Raw genomic sequence first — 19,807 nt, 5'->3', positions numbered from 1 at the left:
AAAAGAAAACATAAAACGTCTTGTTCTTGCAAACTTTTGGTAGAGTTAATTTTGATGGTAGCTAAGCTGCATTGCTACAAAGTGATCTAGTATTACACTGCATGCATGGCTTGGTAGACACGGTAACAGTCTAATGGGGCAAAACTCGAAATTCCAAAATGAGTTACAGCTGAGTTACCTGCTGCAGCTGTTGTGTGCAATTCTTTGTGTTCCATCATTGCTGACAGGTTTGTCTAAGGCCTGCATGTAGAAAGCACATCTCACTAAACTAACAGAGCTGTTTTTTCTCCTTTTCCCCTCCTTGCTTTCTTGTCCAGTTTTCAATGGACAAATACTGGAAGGTAATGTGACACTGCTCTGCTTTCTCTGTGCTGTTAGAATTTTGATATTTTGTTCTTTATAAAAACTGCAGTAAATCTCATGTTTTCATTACAAGCAGCCCGGACTGAGGAAGGGCAGGCTGTCAGCAGCCGTAAGACGTGTCGTCAAGGTCATTGAGGGCATTTTTTTCTTCTCCTTCTCAGTGCATGGGTGATATGCATCTTGCGGAAACTTTTTGCGTGCATGAAAACTTGCCGTTTCTTGCTGATTTTGGGTTTTTATCACATCAGACTTCATGTTATTGCTCCATTTTCAAGAAAATTCTAGTTAGGAACTCTGCTTTCATTATTGCTGCAAACATTGCAAACGTGACGGCAGTTGATAAGCAGGCTATGCAATCAGTATGTTGACTCAGTATATCTATCTGTGACAATGAGAATATATTCACATTAAATGCTTCGTGAACACGACTCGGGGAACCCTACAAGCACCACGTGCCCAAAACCTCAAGTCGCTATCAGTTGAGCAGACGCAAAACTTGCCACATGAATGCACTGAAAATATACGAGAGAGTACCTATTTCTGAGTGCTGCAAAGTGGGTTTAATGCAGTGCACTCTTGCTTCTTTGGGAACTTGGCCGATGTACCTGCGGAGCTGTCCACGTTTGCTTGGCACTCAATGTGAACATGAAGCCAAAATGGCCGAAGACGAGGAACAGGGATGGCTAGGCAGCAGTCATTCATCAGCCTGTATCGTAATGGGTCAGCCGGAACCCTGCTGCAGTCAGGGCAGACCAAGACAAGTAATCATTCAGAGCCATGTGTTTGTTTCAAGCAGAGCTGTCTATGTATGTATAACATGTAGCACAAATGTGGAGAAGTGGTGTACACTTACAGGGCTTAGGCAAGGCTTTCGTATTGTGAGCATGTGCATTTCTAACCTGTAAGAGCTTCATGTGAAATCTGGAAACCCCCCCATACCTGAAGCTAGACCTGTTTTTTAAACGCATAGTAATTAAATCTTGGCAGCACCCACTGACACAAACTGCAGTTGTCAAGGTAGTGCTCAAATTCGCATAGCATCATTTAGTACCATGAGGCTTTTTTCCTACTTTAGCACGTTTTTGAAAGCATGCCCTTTGTGGCTAAGAAATGCATGTATTGCTTTACGCACTGTCAGTGGAGATTGGTGCAATGCGTAACTGAGGTGATTCAAGCACTTGCGACGTCTCTTTTGTGTGTGCAAGTGTCGGTGTGTGGTAAAGCTGCGTGTGGGTATGCTGGAGGTGCCTGTACTTAGATGTCCTTTTTGTGGGTTTCTTGGCGCCTTTGTGAGCCTGGCAGCATTTTGCATTGATGAGCTAACTAATTGGTGTTGATCTACGTGCAGAGCAAAGCCAAAGAGAAGAAGGAGAAGAAGGTGGACAAAAAGGAGCACGTGAAGAAGAAGCCAAAGGAGAAGTTGAAGGAGAAGCCGCCCAAGGAGAAGAAAGAAGGGAAGGCCAAACTGAAGGCCCCCGAGAAGACCAAGGCGGAGAAGAAGACAAAAACAAAAGTTGGCAAGGAGAAGGAGAAGAAGAAGGGAAAAGAGGAGAAGGTGATGTACTTCTGTGCATCGGCAGTGAATTGCACATTTGATGCAAAGTGCTCTGGTACAGTTAAAGGAATTCCCTAGCAGATGATCAGAAACAACCAGACAAAACAAAAGCAGTTTTCAGAGTAAAGTCTGTCGCATACTGCTTTCCTTATGGGCAAGCTTTTGTAGACACTATGCCTACATGCGCTGTGCCCAGCACTTGTAACAGTCTCGAAACACTAAAATTATGTAGAAAGAATTTAGTGCAAGTGTGTTTTTAACACCTAACCTAATTTCAAAACCTGTGCTGAACAAATGTTTGAGCCAAGTAGAACTTTTTGGCTCTCAGTTACTGACAGGGATGATGCAGTATTTTATTTGCAATGTGAACATTTGAGTCTTTTAGATTTATAGTTATAAATGCTATCAAATTAAAGTTTGAAACTACTTCAACTTCTGTGCAGAAGAAGGACGACAGCATTCCCAAGATCACTGTGAAGCTTGGAAGCACTCCCAAGCCCAGTGCAACAAAAATGTGAGTAACAGTCACACATTCTTCACCAGCTAAATGAAGCCTGCTGCAGGACAAAGGCCTCTTCAAGAACTCCCTAGCTCTTGTAATTGGAAGTTTTTGTTAATTGCTACCCAGGAAATTTAGATTCACTGGGATGAATGAAACAGTACCAAATTTGAAATAGTGCTGAAACTATTCACTGACATAGAAGGCTGTGACTGTGTATTGGATGGGTTGCTTTCCTTGTTTGGTGACAACTTTCCATTCAATGAACACTGTTTTAAAATTCATATCCTCAGTGAGAAGAAACAGGGCTTAAGCACTGCCATGCAGCTAACACCGTTTCCCCTGTTACACTGAAGTTATAATCGCATCATTTTGATGGTGTGACTCGGCTCAGCTTCACTGAAAGTATTTATACTGATGCTCTGAAGCTTGAGTTCCTGATGGCAATGACTTACTGCTGTCCTATAAGTGGCTGCTTTCTAATGCTGCTTTGTATGCAGCTCTGTCATAGGAACATAGGGCTTAGTCTGAATGTGCATGCTTCAGCACAGTACTAAACTTGTCTGTTGTGAAAGCTTCCTAATTCTGTATGTTACTTGCTTAATTTTTTTACCATAGTGGTGAACTACCAAAATGCTGTGCAGAGCTCTGAAAACAGATGCTTAGAACATTGAAAGCAAATCTTACCATACAGTGCAGTTTTGTAGGAATGACTGCAGTTTTCCAACCTTTGCTTGAATTGAAGGACGATTTTGTCCATGCCACCATTCATTACAGAGAAGCTTACCTGTAGTGCAATAGGCTCCCACTGAGATGACTGTGAACAGAGCTAAGAAATTCACTCATATTCTCAGTTCAGTTTAACAGAAGTGCACTGAAGTCATTAGAAACTAAACAGATGCGCCTGAACTTTGCAGCTTGAGAGGAAAATAAGTATTCTCTTAAAGGAGGTCTATGGCATTCTAAGTGACCTCTGCTGTAAAGAATACTGTGTTCCAAGCCGTGTACGCCTCAGAAACTTACTGACTCGTGACCTTTCATGGCCTTGCTCTCCAACTGTGCGCAGCCTCTTCAAAGCACTGGCCCAAGGCGGTGGTGGCGACTCTCCCCCGGACCCATTTGCAGCATCGCCGCCGTCCTCTCCAGTGCGAGCCCGCAGCCCGTCACCACCAGTGCTGACTCCTGTGGCTGCGCCTCCGCCACCCCAGCCGCAGGCAAGTGGCCGGGGCAGCAAGGCGTCGTCCAAGGCCTCCAAGGGTGCGGCTGCCGCACCCCCTGCCTCCCAGCAACCGCAGCTGGCCGAGGCTGCCTCTCCTCTCCCCACGGCCAGGATGGTCATCACCGAGACCGTCGGCACCATTGTGGTGAGGGATCAGGACATGCCAGCCTCTGTATACTTGTTGGTTTGAGCAGGGTTGCCCATCAGAGTGGCTAAACATAGCTCCCCCCTCCTAACAGCACATGTTTCTTTGCCCTTACGTTTTATCTATTTAAGTTTAATCCCTAGCAGGTAACTCTAAAGCTGGCAGATGTTTCAAGTGGAGCTAATTTCATGGATACCTGGTAGGAAATGGATTGGACCGCTCGGGCTCCTTTTTGGTGTCCTAAGTCCACTGTATGTGACTTCGTTTAAAAATACAGGTTTTTTTCTTGTCAGCTCTGCTCTGCAAATGGTCAGAGGGTGTGTGTGGACATTTTCACAGTTTGGTTCGTTCATGATTCATTTATAGATGTAACAATGGCATAATGACACTGGGATGAGAGATCTGTTCATATTTCCACTCTAGCAAACTTATGTTGTTTAATCAAAATGTACTTAAAGGGGCCCTAAAACACTTTTTACAGAACTCGAGAAATGCATTTGAAGTTAAACTGTACTATTTCTGAAATACCATGCCGCAAGAAAGTGCTTTAATGTGGTCAGCAGAAGCAGAGTTATTGGCAGTCAAAGATCACCTTTGATTCCCTTCGCAATGGTCCCGCTCCTTCAATGCCTTGCACTGCGAAGGCTACGCCGGTGCGGGGCGTGCCCACAACGCTTTTCCTTCTGAATGTCACCGTGGAGTGCAGCTCAAGTTTGATTTTGGATTCTCGCGTAGACGCCACTATTTCCAATTTTGGCACCTACAGCATGGCAAATGGGGTTCTCCTTAGCAAGCCACAGTGAGCTCAGTGACCAGGCTCATCGTGGCACCTCGCTGCGGCCACAGTATCTACGCTGCATAGCAGACAGCAGCTGCATGCAACTGTAGCGCATATGCGCAGCATTTGCTTTGTGCACAACAGTGCTGGAGTGCATATTTGCGCTCATGTGCTCCAGTCTGGCCGTGCTACATGGTGCAGGCCGGCTTAGTCCTGTACCAACTTGACTGACAGATATTAGCAGCATCCAAATTGCGCATTTTGAAGCGCTGTCAATAGCTTCTGTAGTGGAGTGCGTGCTGGCAATCATACCTTGTGGGAATCCTCGGGCAAAATGTCGAGATATGGGGGGGATGCCAACGGCCCTCTGCCTCGACACACCGAGCCCCGCGGTTGGCGCATGCCTGCGCATCAACCGCGGTCCGGTACAAGCTCGAGGAAACAAAAGACGACAACCACGTGTACACTCGGAAAGCATTTATTACGACTGCAACTAACACTTCGAGCAGGCCAGCTAGCTATAGTTGACATCACTGAGGGTTCCCTCGAAGAGAATAGTGCACTAGGTAAAGAAGGGCTTCCGACTTACCAACTGGGGAATACGGGGGGGCCGCGGCGTTTGCCGCGGCAACGCGGTTGACTAACCACGTGCGGGAATACGGGAGCGGCGGCGGAGACTTCCGCCGTCGCCGCTTGCTGGGGACCAAAGAGAACCCGGGCGATATCAGCGGGATCTCACGTGACCCACCCGGTGGCGCTGATAGCGCTTGCGATTATTGCGATTCCCGCGCGCCGCCCGTGGAAGGAAAGTTTCCCCTCTCCCAACTCTCCCTAGCACGCATGCGTCTGCCGCGACGTTCGCTGCCCGTGCGGCTGTTATGGGACCCGAGGATTCCCACATCCCTCCACCCTTAAATATTGCCCTACGGCGGAGAAATCGCTGGAACGACGGCATTGACAAAGTATCCGGGCAGCTGCGATGGTAAACTCCGGCAGGAAACGTCCGAATCCATGTTGATAGGCAGCACAGTCCTGTGTGGCGGCCGCCCACATGTGGCAGCCGTCACAGTGGTTGACGATGACGGGGGCTGAAGATGGCTTGCCCTCAAGATGCGCGCCGCAATGTCCACCCGAGAACAGCGGGTCAGGACTTTCTCGAAGCAGCGCGCGCGCCGGCTCGATGAACCTCGCACCGACGCATCCTCGTGGGAGTGTATGATGGTGGGCCTCCCTCATTGTGGCTGCCATGTGCTGCTGCATCGGGCCGCGAACAGGGAGGGGCCGAGACAGCAGGCAGGGACGTGGACCATGGCAGCAATAGCAAGTCAAGGCGGCTTCACTCATTCTGCAAAGTCGCTCAAATGCACTCCACAAACACTTAGAATTAAGGCAGTAGAGGCCGCCGCAGCGTCGGCCGTCTGACACGATGCTGAACCACCCGTCTACCGCATAGCTTTATGTGGTAACGAGAAGGAAAAGAAAACAATCCAGTTCGTTTGAATGAAGTTATTCGCTTCGACCGAATTTTTCCGGTCCGCGAAAAAGGGTGATGCTCGTATGAACAAAGCGCTCTCTGGTCCCCCGAGATTTCGGTTATTCCGCCCGCAAAATATTGAGTTCATCTGAACAAAATAAGCTTTCTATTTCGAACGAGGTTTCTCCGCTCGGGCGAGTATAGTAAAACTAGCGAATCCGGTTGCACCCGCTAAAGGTCACGGCATGGTCGTCTTCGAACATGCGACGGGCAGCTCCGCAGAGCCTTAGGCCTAATCGCGTCCATGACGGATACCAATGCCACAAAAGACCCATATAGGGTTCCAATGAGCCGCCGCGAGGAGATGCAGGCCTAGCTAAGTGGTCCCCGCTCGCTGCTCAACACTGCAGCTTCCGAGCAGACTCCTGGGACTGCGCCCCGCTGACGTCCTAGCCAGCGTTTCCGGCGCCTAGCTCCCAGAGCCTAAGATACAGAAAGGAGGCTATTTACACATGTACAGGGAAAATCGACCACCGCGTCGGCTGCTGCACTCACTCGCTTCGGGCGTACTCTTAAAAGAAAACTTGCTGCAAATCTCAACGTCTACACGAGTTCGGCGACACTGGCGCAGCGTTAACTCGCCCTCAAGAAAGCACACACACAGATCTAGCTAGCAATCACGCCTTCGGCTGAGGCCTAACGCTGGTCTGGACAGATCGTCGTCCCGTTTTCCAAGAGCTTGCCCCACGTTGGGAACGCCAAAATGTCGGGATATGGAGGGATTGCCGACGGCCCTCAAGATGCGACACACCGAGCCCCGCGGTTGGCGCATGCCTGCACATCAACCGCGGTCCGGTACAAGCTCGAGGAAACAATAGGCGACAACCACGTGTACACTCGGAAAGCATTTATTACGACTGCAACTAACACTTCGAGCAGGCCAGCTAGCTATAGTTGACATCACTGAGGGTTCCCTCGAAGAGAATAATACACTAGGTAAAGAAGGGCTTCCGACTTACCAACTGGGGAATACTGGGGGGGCCGCGGCGTTTGCCGCGGCAAGAACGCGGTTGACTAACCACGTGCGGGAATACGGGAGCGGCGGCGGAGACTTCCGCCATCGCCGCTTGCTGGAGACCGAAGAGAACCCGGGCGATATCAGCGGGATCTCACGTGACCCACCCGGTGGCGCTGATAGCGCTTGCGATTATTGCGATTCCCGCGCGCCGCCCGCGGAAGGAAAGTTTCCCCTCTCCCAACTCTCCCTAGCACGCATGCGTCTGCCGCGACGTTCGCTGCCCGTGCGGCTGTTATGGGACCCGAGGATTCCCACAACCTGTGGTCTGACCTTAAGTTTCACGTGTTTCGAGGTTAGTTCTGTGTTCAGAACTCATTGAAATTTCCGAGACCCAATGGCTACGACACCGAAAAGCAGGGGGCAAAGTTTCTTTTCTACGCAGGCAGCCGTGGCTGAGCGTGAGCAGACGATAGTTAGCTTCTTCCGGAAGTACATAATTCTTGTCAAAGGCAGTACATTGGGCTGGATGTATAGTATAGTTCATTCGACTTGGAAGAGGATAGGATAGGAATAAACTTTATTTGTCCAGCGGTTAAGGCTGTTGGTGCCCGGGGCTAGGCTGCCAGGGGTCCATCGCCGGAGAAAAATCTTTCGAGAGCCACCTTATTTCCAAAGTTATTACTGTGGTGTGGCCCTGCTGTTTCGATCTCTACTGCTGTTGGTGTTGAATGTCTGAAGATAGGCACCAACCGTGCTTGACTGTAGGCCTAATAACGTCTTTCTTGTTTGCAGGATGAACGAGGAAACAAAATCTGGATATGTCCCGCGTGCGCCAAACCAGACGATGGCAGTCCCATGATCGGCTGTGACGAGTGTGATGACTGGTATCACTGGTGCGTCCTGCTTCCCTTCGTGTGTTTTTTCTTTCTTTCGTGTTTTTTTTTTTTCTGCATTTATAATTTTTTAATGTGAAGGCAGACTTTAAATGGGAAGCATTTGGTGTATTGTCATTTTTTGATGGCAGTAACTTTGACTGTTTCGCAGCACTGCAGAAAATATATGCAGATTTAAGAAAAGATAGAGTTTGTGAAAGGCAGCACTCAAACTGTGTTACAAAAAAATTGGTTGGCCATTCCCCTACCGGGAACAGGGGGGCACGTGAAGCTTGTCGTACCCTCAAAATTGAGTGTCGCGTTCCCTGGCCTCGGGGTTCGCTGCCCTTCGTTGACGCTGGGCTTCGGTAAGACGGGCTTTTAATGTGGGATCCGCTGCCTGCCGCTGTAACTGAGCCTGGGCTTGGGCTGCCTTGAACGCAGAATCTGCACAGCAAGCGCAAGCCTGCTCTCAGCTACGTGGACGACGTTTCTCGTCGAAAGCGGCCTGTTCCACCGCCGACCAAACAACGCGTGGCCTTCCCATCCGTTGACCGAGCGCGCGCTGAAAAGGAGACCCGACACAATGCGCGCGAAGCCCTTTCCTTCTCTTGCCCATGCCCCAGCGTGCGCCTCACGTGTGTCACCAGCGGTCTATTCTTAGCCTTTCCCGCTATTTTCCTTCAAATGCACGAGACGGGTTTTTTGCGGTCACACCTACGGCAGCTGACAGCACCCACACTTTGAGGCAATACAAGCTTCGCATGAAAAATAAATGGGAGTCTTAACAACACTAGTCAGGCTACATCAAAAGTACTGTAGCCTCTTTGTGCTTTCTGTGAAGTGAAATAGCTGTCTTACGCTAGGTTTATAGCAGTACTGGAGTACTTTAAAATGACTAGATGAAGGTGGGATGTTGAGATAGTTATGTAATGGTTGGTGCAACCAAATGTTGCTAAGTAACAGGACTAACTACTGCATTGCTTCAGCTACTTGTGTTTATAATGGTGTGGCAGCACCTGGAAGCACTCTGAACATTCACCGACTCATCAAGATCTTTATTCTAATAAGCCTGCTTGTTTTCCTCTAGCTTGATCAAACACTTTGCTATTTGAATAAGTTGTTCTTCATGTGAGGCCAGCACGCATGCAACATGTCGCGGACTCCATGGAGACCGCCAGAAAGTCCAAATAATCATCTGAAACGCTGGATTAGCCAGAAAATAAGTGATTTTGATCCACAAGTGGCCTTAAAAGGTGTGCTGTATTCTCGGATCGTCACTTTCAGGGATACCTTCAATTTCGTGTGGCTTGCACAAGACGCATAGGCATCTACAGTAAAAGCTCGTTAATTCGCACCTCGTTAATTTGAATTTTCGAATAATTCGAACTAAGTGGCACAGTCCGGCCATGCTCCATAGAGCCCCATGTATTGAAAAGCTCATTATTTCGAATGCTAATCCGGCCCGCCACGGATAATTCGAACTGCACGCCGCCGTAGCCAGCTCGCAGTCTCTGCTGTTAAGCGACAGATGGCGCGACATACACTATCATCATTGCGTGTTTTTAGGGGGCAGCACTTGCGTTTATTCGCAAATGCTCTGCCGCATCGTCATGGACAGCGGGATACGCAGTGCGTTCGGTGGCAACCCCGAAATCTGCCATTCTCTCCGTCGCCAGTGCAATCGCAACGTCTAACTTCTAAGCCTCTCTTTTGTTCCGTACGCGTCTGTCGCAGACCGACACTGCTCGCGTGCCGCTATGTCGTCGTGTGGAAAATACCGTGCCAAAACGTTGAAGGAAAAAGTGAAAATTCTGCGGGAAGTGGATGCAGGGAAGCAGAGTAAGAATGAAATTGCCAAAAAGCACGATATACCGAGAAGCACGCTGTCAACCTACATCCGCAATAAGAAGACTATTGAGGACTCATACGCGGCTGAAACTTTCGCCAAGGATCGGAAGAGAATTCGTACAGCAAAGCACCCGGACCTGGAGGCAGCGTTGCTCGCATGGATTAAGGAAAAACGGAGCCAGGATATCCCATTGAGTGGCCCCATCATTGTAGCGAAGGCGACTGATTTCGCACTACGTCTGAACGTCTCCGACTTCGCCGCTTCGGACGGGTGGTTTCACCGCTTCAGGGACAGACACAACCTCGTTTTCCGCAGTGTGTGCGGCGAAGCCAAAGCCGTAGATGCGGAAACCTGCACCGTGTGGCGGAATGGTGCGCTACTAGACCTCCTGAACAGGTACGCACCATCCGATATTTTTAATGCCGACGAGACCGCCTTGTTTTTTAAACTCTTGCCGGACAAAACGATCACCTACAAGGGGGACGTGTGCGCAGGCGGCAAACGTTGCAAAGAGCGGGTGACGGTGTTGCTCGGGGCCAATATGACTGGAACCGAGAAGCTCCCCCTATTTGTGATAGGGAAGTCGCAAAAGCCTCGATGTTTTAAGAACATCCGCACGCTGCCGGCCGACTATGCCGCAAATAAGAAGGCCTGGATGACGGGCGAGCTTTTCAAGCAGTGGCTGAGGAAACTCAACCGAAAATTTGAGCTCGGCAAGAGGCAGATTCTCCTCCTCGTCGACAACTGCTCGGCACACAAGGTGGAAGTCGAGTTGAGAGCCATTGAGCTGGTTTTTCTTCCGGCTGACACTACTGCGGCTCTTCAGCCTATGGATCAGGGTGTTATAAAAGTTTTGAAAAGCTTTTATAGACGCCACGTTCTCGAGAAGTTGCTCCTGTGCTCCGATAATGAGAAGAGCTACACCGTCACTCTGCTCACAGCCGTGCACATGCTTGTGCGTGCCTGGAATCAGGTAATCACAGAAACAATTGCAAATTGTTTCCGGCACTGTGGTTTCGGAGCCCTTAACGCAGACGCAAATGAAGTTGAAGAGGACGTCCGCGCTCCGGTTCATGTACGGGAGGTGCTCGGCGATGTGGACTTCGGCGACTACGTGAGTGTCGACAGCTGCGCGGCGGTGTGCGGTGCCGTGACCGATGATGAAATAATCGCCCAAGTCGTCGGCGAAGACGAAAACCCAGCCGTGGACGATGACGACGCGAATGATGAAGATGATGATGATGATGTTGGTGAAACACCGGTACGACCTTCGTTGGCACAGGTTATGGACGGACTAAATCACGCCCGGCTTTTCTTCAGTTTCGAAAAAGGCGAAGACGATGCTTTCCGGCTCATTCGAGCTCTGGAAGATAAAGCGGCAGCAATCGCTTTCAGAGGCAAAAAGCAGAAAACCATTACGGACTTTTTTTGCAAATAAATGTACCTAGAGGTGCTCTACCTTTTTTTTTTTGTCATCAGATGTGGCTTTCTTTAATCACTTTTGTTAGTACGAATTTCGGTTAATTCGAACTCGTTAAGTGTCCCCGTGAAATTCGAATTAACGAGCTTTTACTGTATGAGCAATGGCATTCTTTGCACAGTGCAGAAGCGCTGCTGGCTGTGGACTTATCCAGGTATAGTCATGAGAAATATTGTGAAAGTGAACATATCTTCAAAATTGATCGTCTGAGTATACAACCCAAGTTGGCCAACGCCTTGCTACGTGCACATATGCTGGCCTTTGGCATAGACAGTCTGTGGCCCCAATTTTTAGCGATGCCTTTTATGCTATTCCTTACGCTTCCTTAGTGGTCAGAGCAACGCTCCGCTCGCGTATCAACGGGATCAGACGGCCATGAGTGGTGAATGATAAGAGCGATGGAACATGCATGACCGAATTACGCAAATCGCAAATGCTGCCTTTACAGCTTAGTGACTTGGCTTGGCTTTTCTTGTGGTTTGGCCGCAGCCGGTGAGTACTAGATTGACTAGGCTTCGCTAGTTTTGGCTTTGAGGAGGTGCTGGGAACATGGCTGACAGCCATGCCTGCGACATATAAAAACGAAAATGTCACTATTTCTGCTCAACTGAGACTCGCGCAATGCGCGATATCTATATATATATATATATATATATATACACACACATACATACATACATACATACATACTCATACATGTTTTTTCCCCCGCTTTGCTTTCTCACTTCTCTCGCTTGCTCCCTCCCTCTGCATAGTGGATTCGCTTTGTGCCGCTGCGCCAGGAAGCGGTATTTTTTAAGTTTTTTTAATTTATTTATTAGTATTCTTTCTTTTTTTATTTTGGTACCACGGGTGCCCCGCCAAGACTGCAATCTCCGCTGCTTGAAATCGCCAGCGTTGGTAATCACTGAAAAAGTTCATTTTAACCGAAGAGTACATGCGAAGCGGTTCATATTAAGTGCGTGGTTTTTTTTTTTTTTTTTTTTTTTTTTTTTTTTTTTTTTTTACAGTGAGTCTATGGAAAACGACCTGAACGCTTCCACATTGTTTGGTTTATTTGAGAATTCGTCTTATCCGAGTTTGTCTTAACGGGAGTTTACTGTACGTTTAAGGCTTCTTCTATACCCATTGTGTCACAGTGGCTCTTTGGAATAGGCAAAGAAGGCTTCACTTTAACAGCTGCTTACATCTGCATCCTTGTTTTTGTTGTTGAAGGGGTAATGGCTAAAGATATTCGTGTGTTCCTGTCTCCTTCTGCAGGGTGTGCGTGGGAATCGTGGTGCCCCCGAAGGAAGAGGAGAGCTGGTATTGCAACCGCTGCATTGCCAAGAGGCAGGGGGCCCTGGCCAAGAAGAAGAAAAAGAAGCACCGTAAGGACAAATGAAGTTGCGGCGCCTCTTTTCCCTGGGAACAGTGGCGCATCGCACCCCCCAGGTCCTGGAGAAGCACAACCCCCCCTCCACCCAACTCTCATCAGCGTACCCCAACCATTCATCGCACCACCTACTTCGTCCCATTTCTTCATTTCGTTCTTGGAACGCGCGCCATGATCACAAGGCGACCTTGTGGCTGCACGGTGAAACGTGTTGACTGCACCAACCGCTGCCACGCGCGATGTGCTCCCTCCTTGCTCATGTACTTCAGTTTTTTTTTTTTTTTCTTTAATTAAAGAAGCCACTCCCCCCCGCCCTTTTTTTTTTTTTTTTTTTTTTTAATGGACAGCCCTCAGTGACTTTGAGCTGTGTTACGTTCACCTTATTTGGACGGAAGAGAGACAGTTGTTGTCCCGACTTCGGTGAGGTCTCTTGTGCGAAAAAAAAAACAAAAAGTGGTGCCACGCAGTGAATCCCGTTCCTCGTCGAAGTAGTATGTAGCACATGTATACCCTCGGGGTAAGTGTCTCATCATTATGCCATTCATCATCACTCTTCCACCGTTCCCATGTACCTAGTTTTACTTGGCGCATTCACCGTACTCACGTTTGTTATCAGTTGTTACGTGCGCTGTCGGAGGCGTACTTACAACTTGGTTTAAAATTTTGCTGCCTCGCTGTTTACAAGCAGCCACTGGTCTCCTACACCACGAGGCTTGTTCATCCTTTGTGTACCATTCCTTGTGTTGTGTGCGCTCCATTGTGTAATCTTGCCAGGTCCGCTAATAATAGTGCGAAGCTGCGAGGTTCACCTAAGTTACCTTGGCATGGGATCTATAAATAGGTGCTGGGCATGCTGTTTTATCATTGTTTTAGTTGTGGTATTTTGTTCACACAATAGTTATTTCATCCAAGGTTTCCATGTCCCAGTGATCCATTGTGTTTAGTTCCATTGATGTACTATTCAATCCATTATTTAGGAGCCCTGGTTTAGCAAGGTTAGCCTAGCTCTTTTTTTTCTTCGCTGTAAGACAGTTTATTAGGAAGGATTTGCTGCTTTATAGTGCACATGCGTTAGTGCTCGCTTGTAGCCTGTGTCACAGAATTGTACTGTCCTAACCTCATTGCCAGACATAACTCATGTAGCTGGTTTCGGAGTGCAGCAGCTGTAAATATAGCATGTGCATCTATTTATTTGAACTACGCACCTTACTTTACTGCTGTTTAAAACTTATATTGGAGGCATTTTGCTGCTGGCATCGTTGCTGTGTTCACAATTATAACACTGCAGTTTTAGTTCTGTACAGAAAAAAAAAAAAAAGCTTGAGGTTGATGTTTCGACGGCGAGTGGCTGGCTTACTTGAACTGTCCAATGTCCAAAGATTCGTAGACATGGTTCGTACCAGTGCATTATTGATTGTGTCATCTCATGGCTCACATGTCACTGTTCATGTGTTTGTTCTTGACGGCGTGTGTATTTAGCACCCAAACAACTTTGGAGGTTCAGTTTAGGGAGGTTTCGCTTGTGGTTGCTGGTTCTTCCTGTTTCTTTTTGTTTCTGCATGGGCACATCACATTGTAACGTATGGTATAAAATGATGCAGACTTGCAATAGTTCAAGCTCGTGCAATTCCAAATTCCTGTTGATTCAAGCAAATTGCACAGTTATGGTTGGCCTGCCATGTTTTCGGTGCATTTTGAAGCACCAATTCAAACCACATGAGCCAAGGATTTCGTTATGTAATTCATTTAAGCCTTGCCAGGCAGAGGAATGTGTCCAGATACAGTCGACATCAAGACATTAGGTTTGGACAGTTTGATATGCAGGCTGCTGCAGTGCTAGTATGAAATAGTGCTACCCAACCAGGTGGTCTCTTTAGATTTGACTGGCTACTGCATATACAGTTTTGTATTCCTATTCCGATAGGATATGCTTTCAAGTACGATTGGGTCTATTTATCTATTGGTGTAATTATGTCTCGGACTCCATGTTTTATTTGGCATTGGATTATTCAAACAAACTCTGTAATACCTACGAGATTGAATTGATGCGAGCAAATAGTGCTGAAAAATTTAGTCTGTAGTTGGGCGGTTACCATGTTGCAAATGACTAGTACAGTGTAGACAGCTTATAACGTAAGTCGCCGGAGTCACGAATATCCGCACTATAAGTGGTACCACACCACAACCAAAACAACTATTTTATTGCGATAATGGACACTCCAGGTGCATTTCTGCTGTCGCTGTCACCGTGCTCTAGGTTCCGTATTCGCTTACTAAATAAATTAACAAGCACAGTGTTACGCGCGCACAAGCAAACATGAACACATCTCACTCGTTAACCGAGGAAACGAACTGTTAAAACACTCAAGTGACGAAGCACGGTGAGCGAATTGACCTTCGTGCTATCATGCCTCTCGCTTCAACGCGACCTATAAGCGGCGAAAACACGGCGCGCAGCGGACTTTCCTCGTCCAAGATTGCTTTCAAGATAGAGCCAAGGCGATCGTATCACCGAAGTGGATCGTCGCAGATTACATCCTGCTTCAGTCCCCTGAAACCGTTCCGCATTGCTTTGCTGGCAAAAATCCTCTCCTTCAGTTTGTGCCAGCCTCGAACGCAAGTTTCAGGTTCTCTGAACGCCCGTGATGCAGCCTGATTTCTGTCCGTCTCCGCACACATGATCACTTTGCTTTTAAATGCGGCATCATGATGAACTCGGTACTTCATGCTGATAGAGCAGACGCAGAGAACGTTAAGACAGATGGTAGACTATTGCCTAAGCACGTGTACTGCAGCACATGGAGGAAGCTACGGTAGCTAGGCTCGAGAGTAGCTAAGATCGACGCGCGTGCGAGGCGGCCATTTTGAAATGCCGACGGGTATATGGTAATGCAGATTTAGGGTCGTACTAGATTCTAACGCGCACAAAATTTTTGGACCTGTTTTATTGGAAAAAAAGCACGTTAGATTCGAGTAAATACGGTGTTTGTGGCTTGAGGGGAGTGTGTGCCGTCTACGTTGACTGCCAAACTTCCAGGCAGCCGCACTGTAACCGGTATTTCGTGTCCCGCAACTGCACTATAAGCGATACGCGTATACATAGAGTGCTATGAGAAAATTAACGGGAGTCTGAAAAGACCATATTATATCCGGTCCTGCACTACAAGCGGTTACGTTATAAGTGGTCTATACTGTAGTAGCCATCTTACAATATTGTAAAAAACAAGATTTCGTGCTCCTATTTTTGCATATGCCACGCATATGATAGGATGAAACGAGTGTTTGCAAAATACTCTAAAATTATATTGTAATGATTTTCTTTAGGAATATATTGCATCTTGATATCGTACTCTGTTACCGTAGGGTAATATGCCGAAAGCAGAAACTCATTGAAGGCTACTCTAGATTTTCTGTGTGCATGAGTGGCTTGTATATACAATCGAACCTCGATATAATGAATTATTGGATATAACGAAGTAAATATGAAATGTTTCTTGCCACTGTCAGAATGTACCAAATACATGCTTGTAAGGAATATTAAGTATAACGAAGGTATTTTCATGTTGCATGCGGCTTCGTTATAACTTGGGGTCAACTGTACATGTTGCTTGTGAGATTTGATCCTTTTTCAACAACCTAGATTGCTGGAACGCATTGCCTTCAGGCTGTCTGACATTTTTGCTTGCTTTTTGTGTAGCGTCACGTCTGTTATAGCTCTGATAGCATCATCTTTATAAAGGTTCGCAAATAATGCTTTCGTTTCCTTCTTTTGTTGCTTTTGTCCAATCCTGCTTGCACCTAAGACTTTCTTTTACTTCACATATACGACTGACGGTGCATGCTGGTGCTTTGGTTGCCGCAGTGTCACGGCCAAGAATGCAGCACAGACTTTTCTCCTCATGTGGTCTCCTTCTCCGCCTCCTCAATCATGGTCTTAGCAACACCGAGAGTTAAATGAAGCCCTGGGTTTTATTTACACTGCCGTCATTGGTGGGCCCACTGCTGTCTGCCAGCAATGCTCGAGAATATAGGTTGTTTCCATTGTGCAGCATGTAGGTACCTCTCAGGTTCCTTTCTGATGGGTAGCACTCTGTGTCAGTGTATTGCTTTCTTTGTAGTAGCTGGTTTGTCACTAGATATATTGCGCTTCATTTTGTAGCATTTGCTGGTCAAAGTTGGCAGGAACCATTCATGTCTGATAGTTCTGATTGTTCCTGCATTCTTAGTTGCCTTTTCATGACATTGGTTGCCTGTGTAGTTTTCGTTGAAGAGGTACTATTTCCTAAACATCAGCTTTTCGTAAATTTGCAAGCCCGCTGAGGTACTCCTACGTCCTCGTGTCCTAGAAAATGCATGCAGACAAGGTACAGGTGCAATAAAGTTTTATTATGTTGGCATAAAACGAAAGCAATATGTATATTGGTGAAGATGCTGCACCTTATTTATTTTAAGCGCAGTCGGTCAGTAACTAAGTGACACCTATAGCCAGCCTTGAGTTAGCTGCTGTACATATGGCTTCTTCTGGAACTTCTGTTTGGCATAAGTCAATACTTCTCACAATTGTGCATTGTTGTAAAGGCAAACACCATAGTCATTGCTCGATGAAAAGCACAAAGAAGGAATAACAGGGTTCGGAGGCACCTGTTTTGCAATCACGGAACCTGCAAAACATTACGAGCTGCACCCACTTTTGGAGCACTTGGCTTAGAAGGATTGGCCTATCCAACCACAGTTTAGGCATCAAAATGTATAATTGTAAGCTGCTTTGGCATTGTCTACTTTTTGGAAATTAATCTGGTACAAGCTGCACATGTTGGTGAAACAGGAGAGAAGTCTGCAGGGGCAGAGGCATTGGCCAAGTGTTGTTAGATGACGCAACAAGACAGTCTGAGGAGTGCTTCCCAGGCATACAACTGGGATAAAAAAGTATAGTACTTTCTTTTTTGAGAAATCAACGGGAAACGATGTCTGTGTTGCCAAGTCTGGAGTGAGCAGTTCAGTGTTGCTAATCTGTTTCGGCCAGAGCTCGCATCTTGCATGTTGTTGAGCAGGTGGAACAGTTATGGCCGATTATGTACAGGCCACTAATGTAAAAACTGTCCTTTGTTTAGTTGTGTTTTGTGTTGCTCAGATTGCATGTTTTTATGGTGCTTTTTCTGTTATTTCTCTCATGCAATCCCTCTTGATTGCATGAAAACTGATGCTCCGGTATGGGATTTCTCATTATCCTCGGCACTGTTGTTACCAAGGGTCGGCAACTTAAGTTTCTCATAATTATGCCCATTTTTTTGCAGTCTGTATTAAAGATTGTCTTATGTGTTAAGCACTTAAGCATGCAGACGCTAATTTTGCAGCGTGGCTGTAATTGCTGCTGCGAGCTGTTTGCAAGGAGGGACAGAACATGTACAATTTTATTACAGATTTTTTCTGCTGCATATGTTGCTTTTAGCACTTTGGAAGTTAAATCATTTGTCCAATAGTGCTTGTATTAATCACGGTTATATGCATATGAATTAAAGATGCTGCTACATCATGGCATAAAGTAAAATGTTTCTCACATTCTCATGATTGATGAAGTGCAAATTGATGCAAAATGAAATGCACTGAAGTGCAAATTATAAGCCACTCAGTACAAAAGTTGGTAATAGCTGCTCTTATACCTCCTGATTTCATTGCAGTACCCATTTCGGTCTCATGGCACCTGGTATACATTCAGCACTCAGTTTTTAAACATACCTTTTGGTACAGTATATCGGGTTGTGTTGACTTGGCTGTCTTGTTTTGGTGTGTTTGCAGCTTCACATGTTGCTTTCATGGGAGCTCTAAGTTGGTGTGAACCAACTGTGCTGTACATATTTCTGTACATCTTGCTTTAGGTAACTGTACTATTTAGAAACAGTGCAGATGCTTTGGTCAAGCTTATTGCTAATACCGTTTTTACACTAACATGAAAAGCTTCTTGCTACATTCATAGTGATGAGAAATCCACATTGATTATCAAAGTGCTTTTTTTTTTTTTTTTTGTAGACTAAGAGGCGGCAATGAGATAAAGATATTAAACTGTGCAGATGTTAGAAAACTAAGCTTGAATGTTGTTGTAGCTTAAAGCAGTTAAGTCAAGGACTCTCTCTAGTAATTAGCAACTGCAGATGTAGAACCTGATTTTATAGACGTATGAAGTAACTGTAGTGGATGTTGAGTGCTAGCATGTCCATGTGCCACCAAGAAAAAAATCCAGCAGGAAGAATGTATAAACATAGCAAATTGTTAGCCATCATTGGGTGCCTTCTATTACTTTTGTGTTCTTTGTTCTACTGGTTCACAATTCCTTCTATTATAATTTATGCCTTGATGGAGCTGATGTCAGTATACACATGCTGTGAACATGTGTAAATTACGTGTCCCATGGCTTTTCTCTTGGATAGCAGTACAGTGTCTGACTTGCATGCTTTTGTCACCTCCGCAACATGCAATCCCTGGTGAGTGATTGTCTTGGTACCAATGTCCTAAAATTTGAAGATCATGTTTGATCAGAGCTCTATTGTTCTTTGAAGTTGAAAGTAAGAGCTGTTTGTTTCAACTATGCTTATAATTTGCTAGCATCGAGTGTGCAGTGGCATGCCTCAAGACTTCTTTCCCAAACTGTGGTCCTTGCAATATGCTGAAATGCCTGTAAAGCCGTACTGTAGTGAATGTAGTCTATCCTTTGTAGTAGCACCACATTCACAGGGGACTGTCTGACATACATTATTTCATGGTGTGTGGCTTAAGACTTGGATACTTGATTTCTGATATTTTTTTGCACAACCTTTATGCTATGTTTGCTCGTCTCTCAAGAAAGGAATGTATCATTCATGTAAAGAGAAAAAAAAAATGATCATAATCCGGAACACACCTGCCATTTGTTCACTCTGCTGTACGAACGACATTAAAGATATTTTATTCATTCTGTAAGGATGGTACTTTACTTACTATTACACCAAGCATCTGATATAGTCACGCTGCACGGTGCAGCCAAAGGAAGAGGAAGTTGAAGTGTGCGCGAGGAGCTGGCCGCTGCCTGATGGGCTTGGATGACCATCCTGTTCCTTGTGCTACGCTAACCATCCATCATTCTTGTAAATAAATCCATCCCATCCGTTACAATTTGGTGGAAGGTGCTGGGCACATCACACTG

General features: G+C 46.4%; 1 protein-coding gene across 2 annotated transcripts in view; it reads left to right on the top strand.

Annotated features, from left to right (window-relative positions):
• The window catches only part of LOC119461342 (transcription initiation factor TFIID subunit 3), a 30,927-nt gene extending 11,343 nt beyond the window's left edge, over positions 1–19,584 (top strand). The window contains exons 5-11 of one of the 2 annotated variants that reach the window (XM_049672499.1): positions 318–341; positions 440–490; positions 1,712–1,918; positions 2,362–2,432; positions 3,484–3,781; positions 7,844–7,944; positions 12,516–19,584. In XM_049672499.1, coding sequence (XP_049528456.1) covers positions 318–341; positions 440–490; positions 1,712–1,918; positions 2,362–2,432; positions 3,484–3,781; positions 7,844–7,944; positions 12,516–12,639 — 876 coding nt within the window. In that variant the 3' untranslated portion in view covers positions 12,640–19,584. The remainder of the gene's footprint in view (positions 1–317; positions 342–439; positions 491–1,711; positions 1,919–2,361; positions 2,433–3,483; positions 3,782–7,843; positions 7,945–12,515) is intronic. The other variant, XM_037722613.2, reaches the window with a different exon arrangement.
• The last annotated feature ends 223 nt before the right edge of the window (positions 19,585–19,807 follow it).

Source organism: Dermacentor silvarum, chromosome 8 (genome assembly GCF_013339745.2).
Source record: "Dermacentor silvarum isolate Dsil-2018 chromosome 8, BIME_Dsil_1.4, whole genome shotgun sequence".
NCBI classification, from domain to species: Eukaryota; Metazoa; Arthropoda; class Arachnida; order Ixodida; family Ixodidae; genus Dermacentor; species Dermacentor silvarum.
The sequence above is the reverse complement of the archived record's forward strand: the minus strand, read 5'-3'. Positions and strand labels throughout refer to the sequence as shown.